Raw genomic sequence first — 18,488 nt, 5'->3', positions numbered from 1 at the left:
AACTGGCTCTCTGTCACCCTCTTGATACACCTCTACCCCCTCCCTGCAACCAAACAGTAGGATGAAATCACAACCATGTGACTGGACCTGAACTCCATTACCATCGAAGACCATTGTCGTGGTGTCCTGTCACCGGTTCCCTACAAAACATCCATCCTGTATTGTCTTTAGGCCATGGTTCTCAAGAAAAGTTCTGTAATCCTATGCAGTGCTTTTCTTTTTGTAGCCTGGAATGCATTACTTTTGCTGTACCTTTGGGGCCGACCTCCCATCGGCCGCCTCGGAGAGGGCGGAGGAGCCGAACCAGGAGGGCAGGAGGAGTGGGGCCTCAGCAGGGACAGAGCAGGTCACAGCAATCTTGCCGAGGAGATGATCCGGCTGGCAGATGAAGTGGAAATCCAGCTTGATACCCAGAAGAAGCTCCTAAAGCAGATTGAAAGTCACCGGGCAGTTTGGGCTCAGCAGAAGTGGGCTGGGAAAAAGGAGGATTTTTTAAAAGAACTGAAGGAGGTGGTGATCCAGCAGCCATCTCCCAGAACCCCTGGTCCTAATCTGAACAGCGTGAATGTCCACACTGATGATGGAAACACACAGAAAATGGTTAGAACATCAGCTCCAAACTCATACTCCGAGGACTCCCCAGAGAAGGTTCTGAACCCTCAAGGGACAACACCGGTCCTCAGTCCAGAACCCACCATTCCCATTCTGGTCATCGCCTGTGACAGAGTCACAGTGAAGCGCAGCCTTGATAAGCTGATTCAGTATCGGCCCTCAGCAGAACTTTTTCCAATTATTGTTAGTCAGGACTGCGGCCACTCTGAGACAGCTCGCGTAATTGGCTCGTATGGCAATCAGGTGACTCACATCAGACAGCCAGACCTATCCGACATCCGAGTCCGACCAGAGCACAGAAAGTTCCAGGGTTACTACAAAATCTCCAGACATTATCGATGGGCACTGAACCAAGTGTTCAATACGTTCTCTCAGTCCACCGTGGTTATAGTGGAGGACGATCTGGAGGTTAGTGCATGCATGCACAGTTTTGTATTTTTAGTCATTAGAGGCTAGAATGTCCACCACCATAACTAACATTCACCAAGGCTCCTATAATACTGATAACACCAGAACCATGACATAGAAGAACCTAAAACTAGGAGCCGCATTTATAAAACTTTCTATAGAATCATTACTAAATATCCACGTAAACTCAGCAAAAGAACCACTTTGTTAATTGTTTTCATAGCTTTTTTAATCTCCACGATATATTTACAGCTATGCTATGTAAAAGCGTTGAGGCATGAAAAATAAATGTTTTAAGCTAATTTATTTTCCAAATTTGCAGTACCAGTTTTAATGCACCAATAAGTAATTTAAATATATACAGGTCCTTCTCAAATAATTAACATATTGTGATAAAGTTCATTATTGTCTGTAATGTACTGATAAACATTAGACTTTCATATATATTGGATTCATTACACGCAACTGAAGTAGATCAAGCCTTTTACTGTTTCTAATATTGATGATTGTGGCGTACAGCTCATGGAAACCCAAAATTCCCATCTCAAAAAATTTGCTTATTTAATCTGACCAAAAAAAGAAAAGTGTTTTTAATGCAAAGAAAGTCAACCTTCCAATAATTACATTCAGTTATGCACTCAATACTTGGTCGGGAATCCTTTTGCAGAAATGACTGCTTCAATGCGGCATGGCATGGAGGCAATCAGCCTGTGGCACTGCTGAGGTGTTATGGAGGCGCAGGATGCTTCGATAGAGGCCTTAAGCTCATCCAGAGTGTTCGGTCTTGCGTCTCTCAACTTTCTCTTGACAATATCCCACAGATTCTCTACGGGGTTCAGGTCAGGAGAGTTGGCAGGCCAACTGAGCACAGTAATACCATGGTCAGTAAAGCATTTAGCAGTGGTTTTGGCGCTGTGAGCAGGTGCCAGGTCGTGCTGAAAAATGAAATCTTCATCTCCATAAAACTTTTCAGTAGATGAAAGCATGAAGTGCTCCAAAATCTCCTGATAGCTAGCTGCATTGACCCTGCCCTTGATAAAACACAGTGGACCAACACCAGCAGCTGACATGGCACCCCAGACCATCACTGACTGTGGGTACTTGACACTGGACTTCAGGCATTTTGGTATTTCCCTCTGCCCAGTCTTCCCCCAGACTCTGGCACCTTGATTTCTGAATGACATGCAAAATTAGCTTTCATCTGAAAAAAGTACTTTGGACCACTGAGCAACGGTCCAGTGCTGCTTCTCTGTAGCCCAGGTCAGGCACTTCTGCCGCTGTTTCTGGTTCAAAAGTGGCTTGACCTGGGGAATGCGGCACCTGTAGCCCATTTCCTGCACACACCTGTACACGGTGGCTCTGGATGTTTCTACTCCAGACTCGGTCCACTACTTCTGCAGGTCCCCCAAGGTCTGGAATCTGTCCTTCTCCACAATCTTCGTCAGGGTCTGGTCACCGCTTCTCTTTGTGCAGCGTTTTCTGCCACACTTTTTCCTTCCCACAGACTTCCCACTGAGGTGCCTTGATACAGCACTCTGGGAACAGGCTATTTGTTCAGAAATTTCTTTCTGTGTCTTACCCTCTTGCTTGAGGGTGTCAATGATGGCCTTCTGGACAGTAGTCAGGTCGGCAGTCTTTCCCATGATGGCGGTTTTGAGTAATGAACCAGGCTGGGAGTTTTTAAAAGCCTCAGGAATCTTTTGCAGGTGTTTAGAGTTAATTAGTTGATTCAGATGATTAGGTTAATAGCTTGTTTAGAGAACCTTTTCATGATATGCTAATTTTTTGAGATAGGAATTTGGGGTTTTCATGAGCTGTATGCTAACATCATCAGTATTAGAAACAATAAAATACTTGAACTACTTCAGTTGTGTGTAATGAATCTAATATATATGAAAGTCTAATGTTTATCAGTACATTACAGAAAATAATGAACTTTATCGCAACTAAGCAAATTTTTTAGAAGGACCTGCAATATATTTTAAAAAGAATTCAATCACAGATGAGATTTTTATTCTCAGTTCAGAGAGGAGAGGAGGGGAGGGGCTGATTGTTGGTTTGTGTTGGTGAGCGTTTAAAAGTTTGTAAATGTGTCCTAAATTCACCGGCTGACCTGTCAGCTTTTCACTCTGTTTGCTCAAATTAACATTTTTCAATCAAGATGTTCTTTCTAAATTCCCGGAAATTCTCTTACAGTTTTCAGACCCTGTTTTGTGCGTAAGCAAGCATTATAAATGAGGCCCCCGCACCTGGACTTGGACGAACCTTATCATTCAATTGAATTAGTTTTATTGAGATGGTTACAATTCACAGCACAAGTCTTCACAAGGCACTCTGCAAAGCAAACATTCCAGCTGAACCTAAAACTGCGAGCAACTTTTTCACTCGTTGCATTCAGCTGAACCTAAAACTGCATCACGGGAGTTTGCCCAACCAAAAACCAGCCGTGGTGTTGAGGGTGTGGAGTTTAATGGCAGGAGAATCTCGTCTCATCTCTGCTTTAAGTGAATGATGTGGTCCTCCTAGCTTCGTCAGGCTTTAACCTACAGCTCTTGCTGGGGAGGTTTGCAGGCGAGTGTGAAGCGACTGGGATGAGGATCAGCACCTCCAAGTCTGAGACCATGGTTCTCGACTGGAGAAGGGTGACTTGTCAACTCCGGGTGGGGAGAGAGGTCCTGCCTCAAGTGGAGGAGTTCAAGTATCTTGGGATCTTGTTCACGAGTGAGGTAATGAGGAAGCGGGAGATCAACAGGTGGATTGGGGCAGCTTCTGCAGTGATGCGGATGCTGAACTGGTCTGTTGTGGTGAAGAAGGAGCTGAGCCAGAAAGCAAGGCTCTCGATTTACCAGTTACCGCCCAGTCCTCACCTATGGTCATGAACTTTGGGTAATAACTGAAAGAACAAGATTGCGGATACAAGCGGCCGAAATGAGTGGGTCTGCCTTAAGCCCCCCTCAGACAGGCCATGAAAAACGGAAATGTTCGGGACTCTGTCCTTATGACCTTTGTGTCTGAATACAAACATCCGGATAACCTTTTCCGTAATTAAACCGGACGAAGCCCCTAGTAACAGGACCGGACTTGTCACGGACAGGGTGGCTTCTTCAGACTGGTGAGTCAGAGTTCCGGACGGGGACAAGGGGGAGGAGGAGGGGACCGGTGGACGCTGTGCGCCCCTAGATAGCTCGCTCCTATAGCATACGGCGAATCATGGCAGCTCGCCTCCTATGGTACCATCTCCTAGATGTGCGACGGAGCGCTTCACACCGCTTCGGTGATTCTTTTATTAACCATTGAGCTTCGTCATCCAGGTCTCTTATTCGTCTTCGTGTGTGCAGAATTATGCTTAACATAAGTCCGATCAGTGAGAGGAATTCTATCTCTTCGTCGGCCATGTTTGACTGAATAGCTTTGTTTGGGTAAATGACGCATGTACGCCCGCCACACTATGTTTACGCAATATCCGGGTATAGCCTTCCCACCTCCTCCCCCTCAGACATCTGAAACTTTTCCCTGCTGTGTGAAGGCAGCAAAAAGGACAAGTTCAGGTACAAAACTGGTGTGTCTGAAAACACAGTTCTGGTTAAAAACCGGACTGAATTGTCCACACATATTCCAGAATGTCAATCTGGAAAGGGCTTTAGAGATAGGGTGAGGAGCGTAGATATTCGGAAGACACTCGGAGAGAGCCGCTGCTCCTTCATACCGAGAGGAGTCAATTGAGGTGGTTTGGGCATCTTATTGGGATGCCTCCTGGACGCCTCCCCAGGGAGGTGTTTTAGGCTTCTCCTGCTGGCAGGAGGCCCACTGGTCGACCCAGGACACGTTGGAGAAAGTACATCTCTGAACTGGACCGGGAGTGCCTTGGGGTCCTACTAGAGGAGCTGGTGGAGGTGGCCAGGGAGAGGACAGTCTGGAACTCCCTAGTTGGGATGCTGCCCCTGTGACCCTGACCTGGATAGGCGGAAGATGATGAGATTATTGTAAAAATTCCCAGAATCAAACTGAATGAATTCATAAGTCCAAAAATGTATTTAATTGTTAAACATAGTTTGCCCTTAATGGGAAGGAAAAGTCCCGGTGACCATTTTAAGGTTTACCCGAAAGGGTTAATAGTTTCCCCCCAGTGAACTAACCCAGTGTTGCGTCATTGAATTATGGGCAAATAATTAAGGCAACAGCTCAAACATGTATTTTTAATATCAATGGTCCATATTTATATCAAATTAAATCTGATTGTGATAATTGAGTGAAACCCTTGAGATTCGTAATCAAATTGATTCTTAAAGTTTGAATCGGTAGCAACACGTTGGACCTAAAATATGCTAAAATTACTTTTTACAGAACACATCAGACCTTTGAATTTAGAAACCCCAAAGAAAGGACTGTTATGCTGTATTGATGTATTTTGTCCTTGAGGCTTGCTGCAGTTTTAGGACACACTGGATCATGGTGGTTGGCGGTAGGAAAAGAATGAATGGCAGGCTGGAAGTAAACCAGGGTTTGGTGATTCATTTTTATTTTATATAAACAGGCAAACATGCTTTCTTGACAATGCTTGTCACCGTGTGCGGAGAAAAGTGTAAAAATAAAACGGGACAAATGTGTGGGCATTGAAATGGTTAGGCAGACATGCATGAGCGGCTCAGGTACATTTGGGTCGTAGCGCTGCTCAAACCGTGAGATGCCCTCACAAGGGTCAAGCAGAGTTTCAAACATGTTGGATTTTTTTTTTAAACATCTTTGGTATGTTCTCTGTCTTGCATTTCTAACTGCGTTGTTGGTTCTTTTTTTAAAACACAGAAAAGGTTTCTTTTTTACCTTGCTGCTGGCAGTTTCGTTCGCGGCTGCAAACTTCCTCAGAGCTGACGCGTTTATCCATGGGCAGCAGAGGACGTTGTCGCCCTCTGCTGCCCGCTCTCCCCTCTCCGATGATGCAGTCCCATGCACGATCCAATGTGTAAACCCCATTGTCTCTGTTCATAGTCTCACATCCACGTCTCCTTATCTCTAGGAGGATCTCCTAGAGATAAGGAGACGTGGATGTGGGACTGCATCATCAAAGAGGGGATAAACCATCGACATCTATACTGGACAATTCATTTCCATAGGCTCCAATAACACGTTTTTGAAGAAAAATGGGAGGTGACCACCACCGCCATTTTGACCGTGTCACAGGTTCTGTCAAGCCCACACAATTCCACAAAAGGGAAGAGAGGTGGAGCTGAGGGTGGGGCTGTAAGGCTGGGATCAACTGACGACACCCGGTCGAACTAGCTACAAGCTAACCTGAAGCTAACCCAAAGCTAATGCGGAGGTGGGAGCTAAGCTAACGGAGGGAGCAACCTAGCTACAACCGTCGTTAACTGTGCACAACAGCAGAGCTTCTGAGTCAGAGATACGCCGGGCTAACCGCTGGGTAAAACCGGGTGGAACACAGAGGTCTCCCGAAAGCTGCTGAAAGCCGGCAGCCCGCGCAGCAGACAGAAGCCGTGATCAGATAGAGATGTGCCGAGCTGCTGGGAGGGGAGAAACGGGTGGAAAACATCGGTCTCCCTAGAGCTCCACAAGCCGATAGTGGGAACCCAGCTCCACCAACATGTTATATTTCAACCCATTTTCTAAAGTGCAGCATTATGTTAAATGCACTGGGTTTTACCCTATTACATTTAAATTTCATGGTTAAACAGTACATGTTAAAATCTAAGCTCAGCTCGGCAGTGACCTAAAATACATGAATATAATTTTACTTACCGAAAAAAATGAAGTGGAGACTCCTTGGACGCTCTATTAGTGCAATTAATGCCACAGCAAGTCATTTTGTCCCACAATTGCACAAATGATATCCAAAAAAGAATACACAAACACAGAGACTCAAAATCCCGGAGCAGTTTCCAGGCCAGACCGAGGCTCTACTGAGGCTTTTCCACGGAGCTAGCTCTGCGGTCATGTGGGTCTGATGCTCACTAATTATACAGAATTTTAGGCTTTTAATACACTTAAACAGAAGAGTGAGAAAAAAAATTCACCCCCTCAGAGTTGTCATGAGTGTAAACTAGATCATTTAAACCTAAAACATGTTTTGGTACCAGGCTGTAAACATGTTTATTTCTGCTGTGAAATTGGTATTTTCAACATGAGAGTCGATGAGGATTTGCTCGCTTCTGACACCAGCCCCCAGTGGATGAGGGTGGAACTGCAATTTTTGGTACTTCCGGGTTGGCCTCAATTTTTGAGCTGCATTGTGGGGGCTTGGGATAAACGGAGTAGGAAGTGACGCCACCATCAGCATCAGCTCTAAGGAAGTTTGCAGCCGCGAACGAAACTGTCAGCAGCAAGGTAAAAAAGAAACCTTTTCTGTGTTTTAAACATAACCAACAATGTTGGATTTTTGTGCGACCACATGGCGGATGATTGGGATTTTTAGATTAAAGAAGATAAATATATGAGCAAAAACGGGACCAGTAAGCCAAGATCTGAAGGTGCTGGTTGGGTTCTGATGTTTCAAAGATAAGTTCTTGCTGAAAAAAGGAAGCAAAATTTAAACAAATTATTTTTTGAATGCAGTTTTGCATATTTTGCTCACACACACACACACACACACACACACACACACACCACACCAAGATGAGACATTTGAGGAAATGCGACTAATGCAGCTCTCTTTCCTGGTCCAGGTGGCTCCCGACTTCTTTGAGTACTTCCGGGCTCTGTATCCCATCCTGCGCTCTGATGCCAGCCTGTGGTGCGTTTCTGCTTGGAATGATAACGGTCGAGATGCTCTGGTGGACTCGTCCAGAGCCAAGCTCCTTTACAGAACAGACTTTTTTCCTGGGCTGGGCTGGATGCTGCTGAAGGAGCTGTGGGAGGAACTGGAACCAAAATGGCCGTCAGCCTTCTGGGATGACTGGATGCGCCAGCCTGAACAGAGAAAGGACCGTTCTTGCATACGGCCTGAAATCTCTCGAACTATCACCTTTGGCCGTAAAGGGGTCAGTCTAGGTCAGTTCTTTGATCAGTACCTCCGCTACATTAAGCTCAACACTGAGTTTGTGCCTTTTACCAAACAGAACCTGTCTTATTTACTGAAGGAGCACTATGACGAAACGTTTGTTAGAGAGGTTTACAGTGCCACGCTGGTGAAGATGGAAGACCTACAGAAAGGTGGCGCCTTAAGGAGTCCTGGACCCTACAGAGTGCAGTATTCCAGCAGGGACAGTTTTAAAGTTTTTGCTCGAAACTTGGGAGTGATGGACGATTTGAAATCGGGAGTTCCCCGTACGGGTTACAGAGGTGTAGTAAGCTTCCATCACCGAGGCCGAAGGGTGTTCCTGGCCCCGCCGGAGGGATGGACTCACTATGATGTAAGCTGGAGCTGAGAGTTGTCCAGAACAGAAAGAGGGAACCACCTCAGACCAAAGATAAGTACAGGAGAGGGTTATAGGTCACAGGGGCTGATTATAGGTTACAGAGACGGGTTGCTGTTTCTTTAGTTCTAATGAAGTCTGAAGAACCCAGCTAGATGACTTTTGATTCTCATCCAATGAGCATTCTTTGTTCTTCTCAGATGAGAACCCAGTCCAGTTTTCTCCCTCAGATCTAGAGCCAACATGGTCTGGCTGAGTGAGATTCACCCACAAACAAATCAAAAGCCCAACAATTTGTTTGTTTAACATATTTACTAAAAATAAAGTCTCATAATGAAATGTTCTAACAACTCCGATCTGGTACCAGACTGGTCGAACCTGGAATGAAGCTCCTGGAGCTCCTGGTCTAATCCCCTCACACTGTTGCTTTGCTAAAAAGCTAATCAGAGTGTTTCTTACATTGAGAAGAGCTGTGCTGAACCAGAATCAGGTTTGCATCAACTTTAAAGATAATCTGGGAAAGATTATTCCATAACATTTAGGAATACTTCAGACCAGCAGTAGATCTGAAATTGACCAGGAAACCAATAAATTTTAGACCACAATCTAGTCTAGAACCTTTGTGAAGCCCGTCGTAGCAGCTTTGTCCTAGTAAAGCCTCACACACCAGATGCTTTAGAGGCAGTACCTGTACAGACTCGTGAAGAAATCTCACAAGAACGCCAAATAATTAGAAATTTGACACAATACATTTAAATTCAAATACCTGTTGAGTAACGTGAACTGATATTGCTGTGATTGATGACAAAAGAAAACCGGCAAAAATATTGCAACGAGGGTTTCATTTTGAAATATATCAAAAGTATCACGTGGAAACACGTCTTACTTCCTGTCCATGTGCAGCGTTCTGAAAAAAAAGACTCCATGCCAAAGTTTTCCAGATCTCCGCACCACAGCTGGTGTGAATGCTCTGATTGGACTCTGATTTTTGTTTTTTAATATGTGTAACTCATATGGAGTCCGGACCACATCAGTTCTGCATTCAGTGTGAAAGAGGCTTTACACTTCATCAAAGGATAGCAGAGGCAGGCTGAGCCGGTTTGGTTTTGGTGATATCACTGTACTGTAATCTGCTCTGAGGGATCATCAACTGGTTCTTCTGTCTGGTGATGAACAACCACTGCCTGATCTGTTTATAACTTTATTACAAGAACAATAAAAGACCATATTTTGATATCTGTCTTCAGTCTTGTCTATTTTAATTCTAGCTCTACCCAGTCCTGACTGATTTCTCAGACTTTCCTTCTGAAAGATTGTGTCAGTGGATGATAACACCTCCTGGTTGTTTGTTTCTTCTCTCATGACCTTGTTAAAGAGCAAGTCACCCTCCTACCTGACTCTTAAGGGGCAGCAGTAAACAGTGTGACTCAGACTTTTCACCACCTGTTTAGTTGTGGTTCCTATCATGCTGACCTGGTCCAAAAACAAGATATCAGCAACTTTCAATCGCTTCTTGGCTAGGGGTGGAGTCACTGGATGTTCCAGTGTTCTGCCTGCTGCCAGCTGCCATTTCAAGGCTCTGAGTCCAATGAGAAAGCTAGAAAAACCCAGATTCTTCCTGACATAAGAAGTGAGTCTACTCTTTTTGTAGTTTTGGTGTTTTACATGATCATAAAGCACAATGTTCTGGGACTCTTCAAAAAACATTGGCAGTTAGGGTGTCTTTGGGGCTACCTTGCACCTTTCAGCGGAAGCTTACAGCTGTGCTTTGTCACAAAGTAGTCCTAAGTCTAACATAGCACCTGTGAATCCTTTGTTACTAAATATTAAATATTTTCACTTGACTAATAAGGTCACCAAGAACTGGGGTAACTACTGAGTGATTTTAAGGACTGTTTTACTCACAATGCTAGTTGGACGCATTAACTTAAAGCTAAAGGAGTACAGGTGGGTCAGGAGAATGACCAGGCTGGTTAGAAAAAATTTCCCACTTCTCCAACTCTGGGACATATGTCAACAGACAAAATTACATTTTTGGGTGGAATTTCCCTTTAATCCACACTTCCTGTTGTGTGGTTTTGTAATAGTGAAGTAGAGACAATTGGAGTGTACAGTGGGGAATCAGAAGGGTTTTATTGCCATTTTTGTGACAATCACAACATTAGGAAATGTTTGCGGTACTTGATGAAAGAAAACTGAATGATGAGCAAAATTAGAATTTGGAAGTACACACAATGAAATTATAATATTGACCCTTTGCACCTACGTCACCTAATCGCGTGGGTCCGCATACTGGACGGCAAAAGCATGTAAACAGTGAGCAACATGAGTACTAAACAAAGGGAAAAGCAAAGCCTGAAATTTGTTTTTGCAATCTTTAGCATTCCTTCTACTAGTTCAAGCTCATGTTCAGTTATCAGAAGAAGTAGCGCACATAGATGGGGCTCACAGACAGCGGTATTTACAAAAATTAAGTATTATTAACTAGCTTACGGACGTTAGCTCAAGTTCTCTCTGCAGCCATTTATCGAAGTTAATAAGTTGCTGACTTTGCCTAAATTCACCCGACTGGATTTATAACATTGTTATAAACAGCGTTTCACTTCACACCGAAGCCGATTTTTAAAAGTCTGGATCCCTACCAGTTTTTGTTTCTGGTGGTGTCACCGGGTTCAGCTGCTACTCTCACACCGGGATGAGAAGATCTCCGAACGGCGACGCTCGTACTAAACTTAATTTTAACATACGTAATCATACATTGGAGTAGTAATACTGTAAATAATTATCTCGCATTTCACTACAGTGGACGGTACCACCGTCTCCGGTACCATGCGTCCTCAATGGGGAAATATCCATCCTTCAGAACGCATCACATTTGCCCTTTTTCTTCCTCATGAAATCAATAAACGTTAATCTTACCCGGTAAAATCACGTTCGCTGTAAACCTGAGGGCTGCTAGTCCATTTGATTGATCGCTGCAGTTCATCTCCGTCCTCAGTCTCGATCAACGTTATTTGAAAAAAACAAAAAACGAATTGACTTTACATCCTTGTTTGTTAGTGCAGCCAACCACGCAGCAAGTTGTAACCATTTTACTGTGAAACCAACTAAATAAAAGCGATAAAAGGCTACAAACAGGCTTGTTTTGACTAGCTTCACCGGAGTTTCAACGTGCGTAAACGGTCTTTTTGCCGTCCATCATGGCGAACAGAGCGGTCCCATGAGTGGCGTGATGTCACATGCAAAGGCTCAGTAGGGAATCAGTAATTAGAGAAGCAGCTACTTTACACAAGTCAGTGTAGGTACTGGTCAGATCGGGCCAGTTCAGGTGCAAACACAACAAATGGTCATGTGACTGAAACAAAGCAGCTGGAGTGGGCAGTTCTATGATTGTCATTCACAGTCCGTCAGCAGAGGGGAATAAACTGTTTTTGTGGTGAGAGGTTCTGGTCTGAATGGATTGGAACCTCCTGCTTGATGGAAGCGAGTCAAAGAGACTGTGTCCAGAGTCAGACGGGTCAGCTTCTTCTTGTTCCTGGTGGTGGCTCCAGCATATCACACGGTGACTGAAGAGGTGAGGATGGACTCGATGACCGCGGTGGAAAACTGCCTCACTGACTGTACTAATGGGTTGAATTTCTTCAGCTGCCGCAGGAAGTTAATCCTCTGCTGGGCTTTTTTTATGATGGAGGTGACGGTGGTACCCAGGAAGAGACATGAGTCTACCATCGTGATGGGAGTGTCTGACAGGGTTATAGGAGGGAGTGGGGCTGTGTGCTTCCTAAAGTCCACAACAACCTCCGCTGTCTTCTGTGCATTTAGCACCAGGCTGTTCGACCTCCATTCTGTAGGAGGACTCATCTCCGTCAGAGATGAGTCCGATGACGGTGGTGTTGTCTGCAAAGTTGATCAGCTTGACAGACCCGTGGTTGGAGGTGCACCCGTTGGTGTACAGGGAGAAGGGCAGAGGGGAGTGAACACAGCCCTGAGGGGAACTGGTCTTGATGGTCCGCGGGCCTGAGACATTTTTCCCCAGCCTCACTTGCTGCTTCCTGTCCATCAGGAAGTCAGTGATCCACCTGCAGATTGGGTCAGGCACATTCATCTGGGACAGTTTGACTTGGAGGAGGTCTGGGAGGATTGTGTTGAAGGCAGAGCTGAAGTCCACGAGCAGGATCCTGGTGTATGTTCCTGGGGAGTCCAGATGCTGCAGGATGAAGTTAGAGCCATGTTGATTGTGTCATCTACAGACCTGTTGGCTTTGTAGGCAAACTGCAGGGGGTCAAGGAAGGGGACTGTGTGGGTCTTGAGGTGGGAGAGAATCAGGTGCTCAAATGACTTCATGACCACAGATGTCAGAGCCACGGGTCTGTAGTCATTGAGTCCAGTGATCCTTGGCTTCTTGAGGACAGGGACTATGGTGGAGGTCTTGAAGCAGGGGGCACAAGACATGCCTCCAGTAAGGAGTTGAAGATGCCCGTAAACACTGGGGCCAGCTCTTCAGCACAGTTTTTTAGAGTGGCAGGAGACTGACGGAATACAGTCGGTAAAGAGGGCTCTGTCTGGCCCCTTGCTCCCACCTTCCTCCAACTTAAAGGCTTCGTTATACCGAGTTATTTCCGTTGTTATTCTGCCAAAGGCTTAGATCCCTTAAGACAGAACATTTCAGCTACAAAATGTTTAGTAAGCATTCTGTTAACACGATTTCAGCCATCTGGAATTTCTTCAACACAGCCAAAGTCTACTTGGAGGAAGAAACCTGAAGGGCAAAGACAGGTAATTATCTGGGTAATCAAAGCAACCGAGCTACCAGTCTTGCTTTGATTAGCTTTTTCTGTGCTTTAGAGTTCAATAAACCTGACTTTTATGCGTGTGAGCTGGCCCCAGTCAAACCCCCTCCTGAACAGTGTCGGAGGACCTCGCGTCACCACTGACCACCAAACATATTCTACTTCTAACTAGCTGTCGTGACTGCACCCCCACACACAGCCCCACTAGCAACTGAAAGCCCGGCCAATCAGTGCCCAAGATCAGGGGGTGCAACAGGCATGGGCTAACTGCTGCCTGTAGTTTATGCTTTTGTCCACTGAAGTCTAGTTCAAGTGGAACCATGGGGTATTTGTGCATGTCCGTGTTATACATTTAATCAAAACACCCATCGAGCCCCCCACGCTCTCGGACCGCACCAGTCGTCTGGAAACAACCCGAAACCGCTAACGCCTGGCATGTGAACCCCCAACCTTACCAGCACCAGAAACAGGTCCCTGAGTGTGGCCCGGATCAGTCACACCACTCGGGATCCTCTGTCCATCTCCGTGTTTCGACTATCTGTGCTTGCTCGTCGAATATTCCTACCGCAGCATTTCGCTCTTGTTTACAGTATAGTAGCGCGCTTATTAAGCACGGTTTATTTCAAATAGGTGATATGACTCAAAAATACAGATTTGTAGTATTTTTTTAGCAAAAATTTACATTGTTGTGGTTTATTTATGAGAAAGACTGTCATGATTCCATGAATGACGGTAAACAATGGGAGAAATTTCTTGTTTACAGTATAATAATGATATTTTACAAGCCATTTACAAGCTAACTGTCAGGTAAACACACAACAAGCAGTAATATAACAACTTCCAGCTTACTCTTCAGGTAAACAGCCTGTGACACAGTAATCAGTCTGTGCATTTGCATTTGTCCAAAGTAGCACACATGGAGGAGTAGCACGGATAGTCAGAGCACTGACTGTCCGTAGCTCCAGCAGAGACTCGGAAAATCGCTAATCATCTGCGCTGGGCTCAATGCGGTCGACACTCAGGGTGGGGCCCCATCAGCCCCTGGGCCTGGAGGTGCCCGATGTTGGCGTCTTGGGTCGTAGCTTCTGTGGTGCGGGGATTAGTCTTATCACACTGTCTGGCCAAGGCGCTGCAGCTCCGTCCTCCTTCGCCTGGACACGCCGTGGGTGCGTGGCTAGGTGGTCTTCAGCCAAACTGATCGCCTTCTGGAGGCTGGTCGGACAGTGGCACGGGTCCCTGGGATGGGGTAGACCCATCCCTCCTGTTGAGGGGAACCCTGGCACCCACAGGCACACACCTGCATGCACATTCACGATCAGCCAGTAACCTTCCCGTTCCGTTTACACTACACAGCTGTTAAATCATCTAGACTCTTCCTTCCTTTTGCGCGGGACACGACAAGGGTGCACACTTGTGTGCGTCCCGCTGTCTAATGGTTAAACAAACATAACACACGGATGCGGTTTAGGGGGCGCTTATCTGTCTGGTGTACCTAGGCCGCACTTCCAAGTGAGGGAACAGAGCGCCCGAGTGCAGAAGACGTTTGTGATTAAATGGGAGCAAAGTCACAGGTTTTAAATGAAGGGAAAGTATGAGGGAATGTATAAGAAGGTGTTTATATTCCCCAAGTGAATCAAAGTATGTGTGTTTAATGTGATGAGGTTTTTCCTGTGGATGATTAAGGGGCGGGGCTACCTGTTTTTAATCGGCTTCGCTGCAGTTCAGATGGGGTTGTTTGTTTTGTTTGAGAAAGCCGCAGGAGCCAGTTAGTCCTGGCAGCTGTGCACATGACACTGAGAAGTGGCCAACGAGGTAAAGCCTATTACCAGCTGTCATGATTGTGGATCCTGCTTGCATAATGGGTCACCTGGTGTGTAAATACATTATGCGTGCACTTTACTCCGACAAACCTGCTGTGGTTCATTCACAGTCTTAGTGGGCTGGAATACGTTACATCTGAGGGCGAGGGGAGGCGCCATAGAGAAACCCGCATCACAGAGCCTCTCCCACGTTCCTGCTGGCAGTCCTACTTGAAATTGCCCCAGGACTACTAGCTCCAGCATGTCCCACTCTTTCTCCATCTCGCCGGGGCATAACCACCTACAACCACTGGGCAAAAGCAAATGAGTGGTCCAGTTTCCTCAGGATGATGGTCCAGAAGCACCGGCAGTAGTCTTTAGGAGTACCAGCTAGGTCCAAGGTGGCCTGTTTCAGGCCGGCGAAGGTCCTTGCCATGGCCAGAAACCCCATTGCTACCACCTGAACATCTCTGGTTAATAGCTGAAGCAGCCAAATCCCCCACTCCCCTTCAGGCCACCGACAGGCTGTCGCGGTGGCCTCAAAAGTCTCCAAAAACGCCTCTGGGTCATCCTCCGCCCATCATCTTGTGTAAGGGGATGGACAGCATCAAGCCACCTCCGGTGCGGCCCCACGGTCTGCAGCTCTGATTGCCGCTGGAGCAGCTCCATCTGCCTGAAGCAGCGTTCTGAGGTCTCTCGGTGGAATACGGCCACATCCGACAGAAGCTGTCCCAGTGCCGTGAGGGGTTGAGGTGGCTGAGGTACCGTTACCTCGGGTCACACACACACAAAGACGTCCCACACCGGTTGCACATTACACACTCCCTTTTATTTATGTGTTCTGCCCTCTCGCTGCACTGTGTCCTGCAGTCAGCTTCTCACAGCTCCTCACTCAGTCTCATAGGGATGCCCGCCGCTTCTGTGTCCTGTTAAGTAGAGCTTTGGGTTGTCATGCTGCGTCCTCTGCTGCCGGGGCTTCTCCTCTCCTGCAGGTGCGCTCCCCCTGCACAGCCACAGACCCAAACTTATGAGCGAGTGTATTTCCCAGAGCATAAAACATACGGCACTGCCTACACATGTCATCATCATCTATCATGTCCTCTGTGACAATATGGCCAAGATATTTGACTTTCTGGGTGACAGTAATCACAGAGTGTGACAGGTAAAATTCTGGAAACTTCGTTTGCTCATCCTCCTTGGCCCGGCAAATCAAAACCACACTTTTAGCTGCATTATACTCAATGTTGTAGTAAATGATGATAAATGACCCGCACTTGTATAGCACCTTTCAGAGTCTGAGGACTCCAAAGTGCTTTACACTGCAGTGTATCATTCACACACACATTCACACACGGATGGTGATGAGCTACAATGTAACCACAGCTGCCCTGGGGCGCACTGACAGAGGCAAGTAACTGCTGTAGACCAGCGGCGCTCGCACTTAGAACCACTGAGTCATCTGCATACACCAGATGATTTATGACAACACCACCAGTCCCGCTGGCTTTTAACCTCACTGGTAAGTCATCCATGTACAGGTTAAAAAGAAGAGGAGATAGAACGCTTCCTTGTCTGACTCCATTACTGACCTTAAATGGCTCTGAGATACTGTTACCCCAGTTTACCTGTAACATTTGTGGACTATACCAGTAAACTAGGATGCGTACAATATATCTTGGGACACCTCTTTGCAGCAGCTTTATGAAAAGTTTCTATGGTTAACCCTATCAAATGCCTTGGATATATCTATGAAGCACATAGAGGCTGAGGAGTTCTTGATTCTGTTGTGGCAGTGTGAGCGTCCTGTCAGTGTCCTGATTGCATAGGCGGAGATCCCAGGGGGGACGGGGGGGACGCGTCCCCCCCCCCTCACTCAAAATGGTCCCCCCCACAAAAGTTATTGTAAACACATAAATGCTATCAGTAAACCAGTATTGTCTTCTAAAACCACAACGTAAAAGTTAGTCTGCAAATACAAAACAATGTGTTTTTAACTGTTGAGAAATTATAGTCCACCCACCCCCCAAATTCCTCAAGTTGGTACGGTCGGTCCACACGCTCTGTTTCCAATGGGCGGGGCTGCCGGCTCTGCCCCGCTCACAGCTTCACAGCAGCCCGCAGGCTCACAGGAGGCAGGAGTCAAAAAGCCAGCGGTTTCCAGCAGTAAGTCATTTATCACACGCTTGTTCTACAAACTTAAATATGTGTGTCAGATGTGGTCATAAATGTCAAACATAGACACCGATTATCTTTAGATTTTGATCACCGGTGGGAGATCCCTTTATGACAGACCACCACCACCACAGTAAAAAAAAAAGTTGTCACTTCATGTTCTCTGGTCATTCCAGCATTATTCCGCTATTATTATTCCATTCACTAAGGTGACCAAAAGTTCCTTTTTCTGGACACGTACGATTTCACGGTCTGCCCCTGGAATCATTTATAGATCGATGAAAATGTCCGTGTTTCATTAGCAGATGAATATGGTAGAATCAAAACTAACTGGTCGGATGTATGGAAAACCACAGCGTTTAGCCGCTCTTATCGCGTCTTCCCCAGGCTCTGCAGTTGTTTACAATATGTCAAAGTGCAGATGCACCGTGCAGCTTAGGGATGAACTGGTTGCAGCAAATGTGTGGTGGAGGCACGTTGCTCAAAGCTCTCAGTGTAAAACATAGAGCCAAAGATGGCGTTGGCCACACAGACCCAAAACACTATGAAAACTGAGAAAAGTGAGAGATCGATTAAACTGAAAGATAAACTATAGAGTGTGTATATGTTTAGTGTATTTGTAAAGTAAATGTTTTTAATTTTATTATTAAAATGAAACAAATATTTCAAGAATATATTTTTAGATTTTGTGTAGCTTTTCATTCAGTAGGACTTAGATAAAGTTGTTAAATATTACAGAGTTATTCTCTAATAGCCTTCAAACATTTCTATGATTTATTAAAGAGATTTCAGTCATTTTGATACTTGACTTGTGAAAGCTGATTTGAAGTTTTTTATTTTTTCTAGACATATTTAGAAGGAAATTTTCAAATATATTAAAATCAATATGGAACTATTTGGATTTTAGTAGCTTTCATGTTATGTGATTTAATAAAATTTTAATTTGACACGTTCTCTCTCTTTGTTGTGAAAAAGTTAGATATGATTAATGCTTTGCATCCGTCCACACGTGTAGCTGCTGGTCAGCTAATAGCCGTGTCATTTCAGGACATGTTGCTTCAACTATTAACGATCTACTTTTAAATCTTTATTCTGAATTGCTTATTCCGTTTTAGGCCACAGTCTTGTTATTGAAATGAAAACAAAAAGAAAGGATGCTCATGAAGACGTCCAAAATTGGCAAGATATTATTGTTGATCAATATCCTCCAGCTCCGTTCTAATGACAACATCCCATCTGTGTGTGTGTTGCTGTCCAACTGTCAGCAGACCAGGTCAGTTGAAATGGCAGAGAAATGAAAAACGGCAGACATCAGGTCGTTTTTTAAAGCTTCAGAGCGT

The 18,488-nt window shown here is 45.5% G+C and overlaps 1 protein-coding gene across 1 annotated transcript; it reads left to right on the top strand.

Moving 5' to 3' along the window:
- Window positions 1-9,086, top strand: mgat1b (alpha-1,3-mannosyl-glycoprotein 2-beta-N-acetylglucosaminyltransferase b). Its single transcript, XM_054745359.2, has 2 exons — window positions 1-1,020; window positions 7,698-9,086. The coding sequence occupies exons 1-2, from the start codon at window positions 175-177 to the stop codon at window positions 8,397-8,399; spliced, it is 1,548 nt and encodes a 515-aa protein (XP_054601334.1). The 5' UTR covers window positions 1-174; the 3' UTR covers window positions 8,400-9,086.
- Window positions 9,087-18,488: the final 9,402 nt, after the last annotated feature.

Source organism: Nothobranchius furzeri, chromosome 11 (assembly GCF_043380555.1).
Source record: "Nothobranchius furzeri strain GRZ-AD chromosome 11, NfurGRZ-RIMD1, whole genome shotgun sequence".
Lineage (NCBI taxonomy): Eukaryota > Metazoa > Chordata > Actinopteri > Cyprinodontiformes > Nothobranchiidae > Nothobranchius > Nothobranchius furzeri.
Note: the sequence above shows the minus strand (reverse complement) of the source record. Positions and strands in the feature narration are given on the sequence as shown.

Coding starts and splice junctions, on each gene's coding strand:
- mgat1b (XM_054745359.2), top strand. CDS start 175: ATGGTTCTCAAGAAAAGTTCTGTAATCCTATGCAGTGCTTTTCTTTTT. Junction 1,021..7,697: donor TAGTGGAGGACGATCTGGAG/GTTAGTGCATGC, acceptor TTCCTGGTCCAG/GTGGCTCCCGACTTCTTTGA.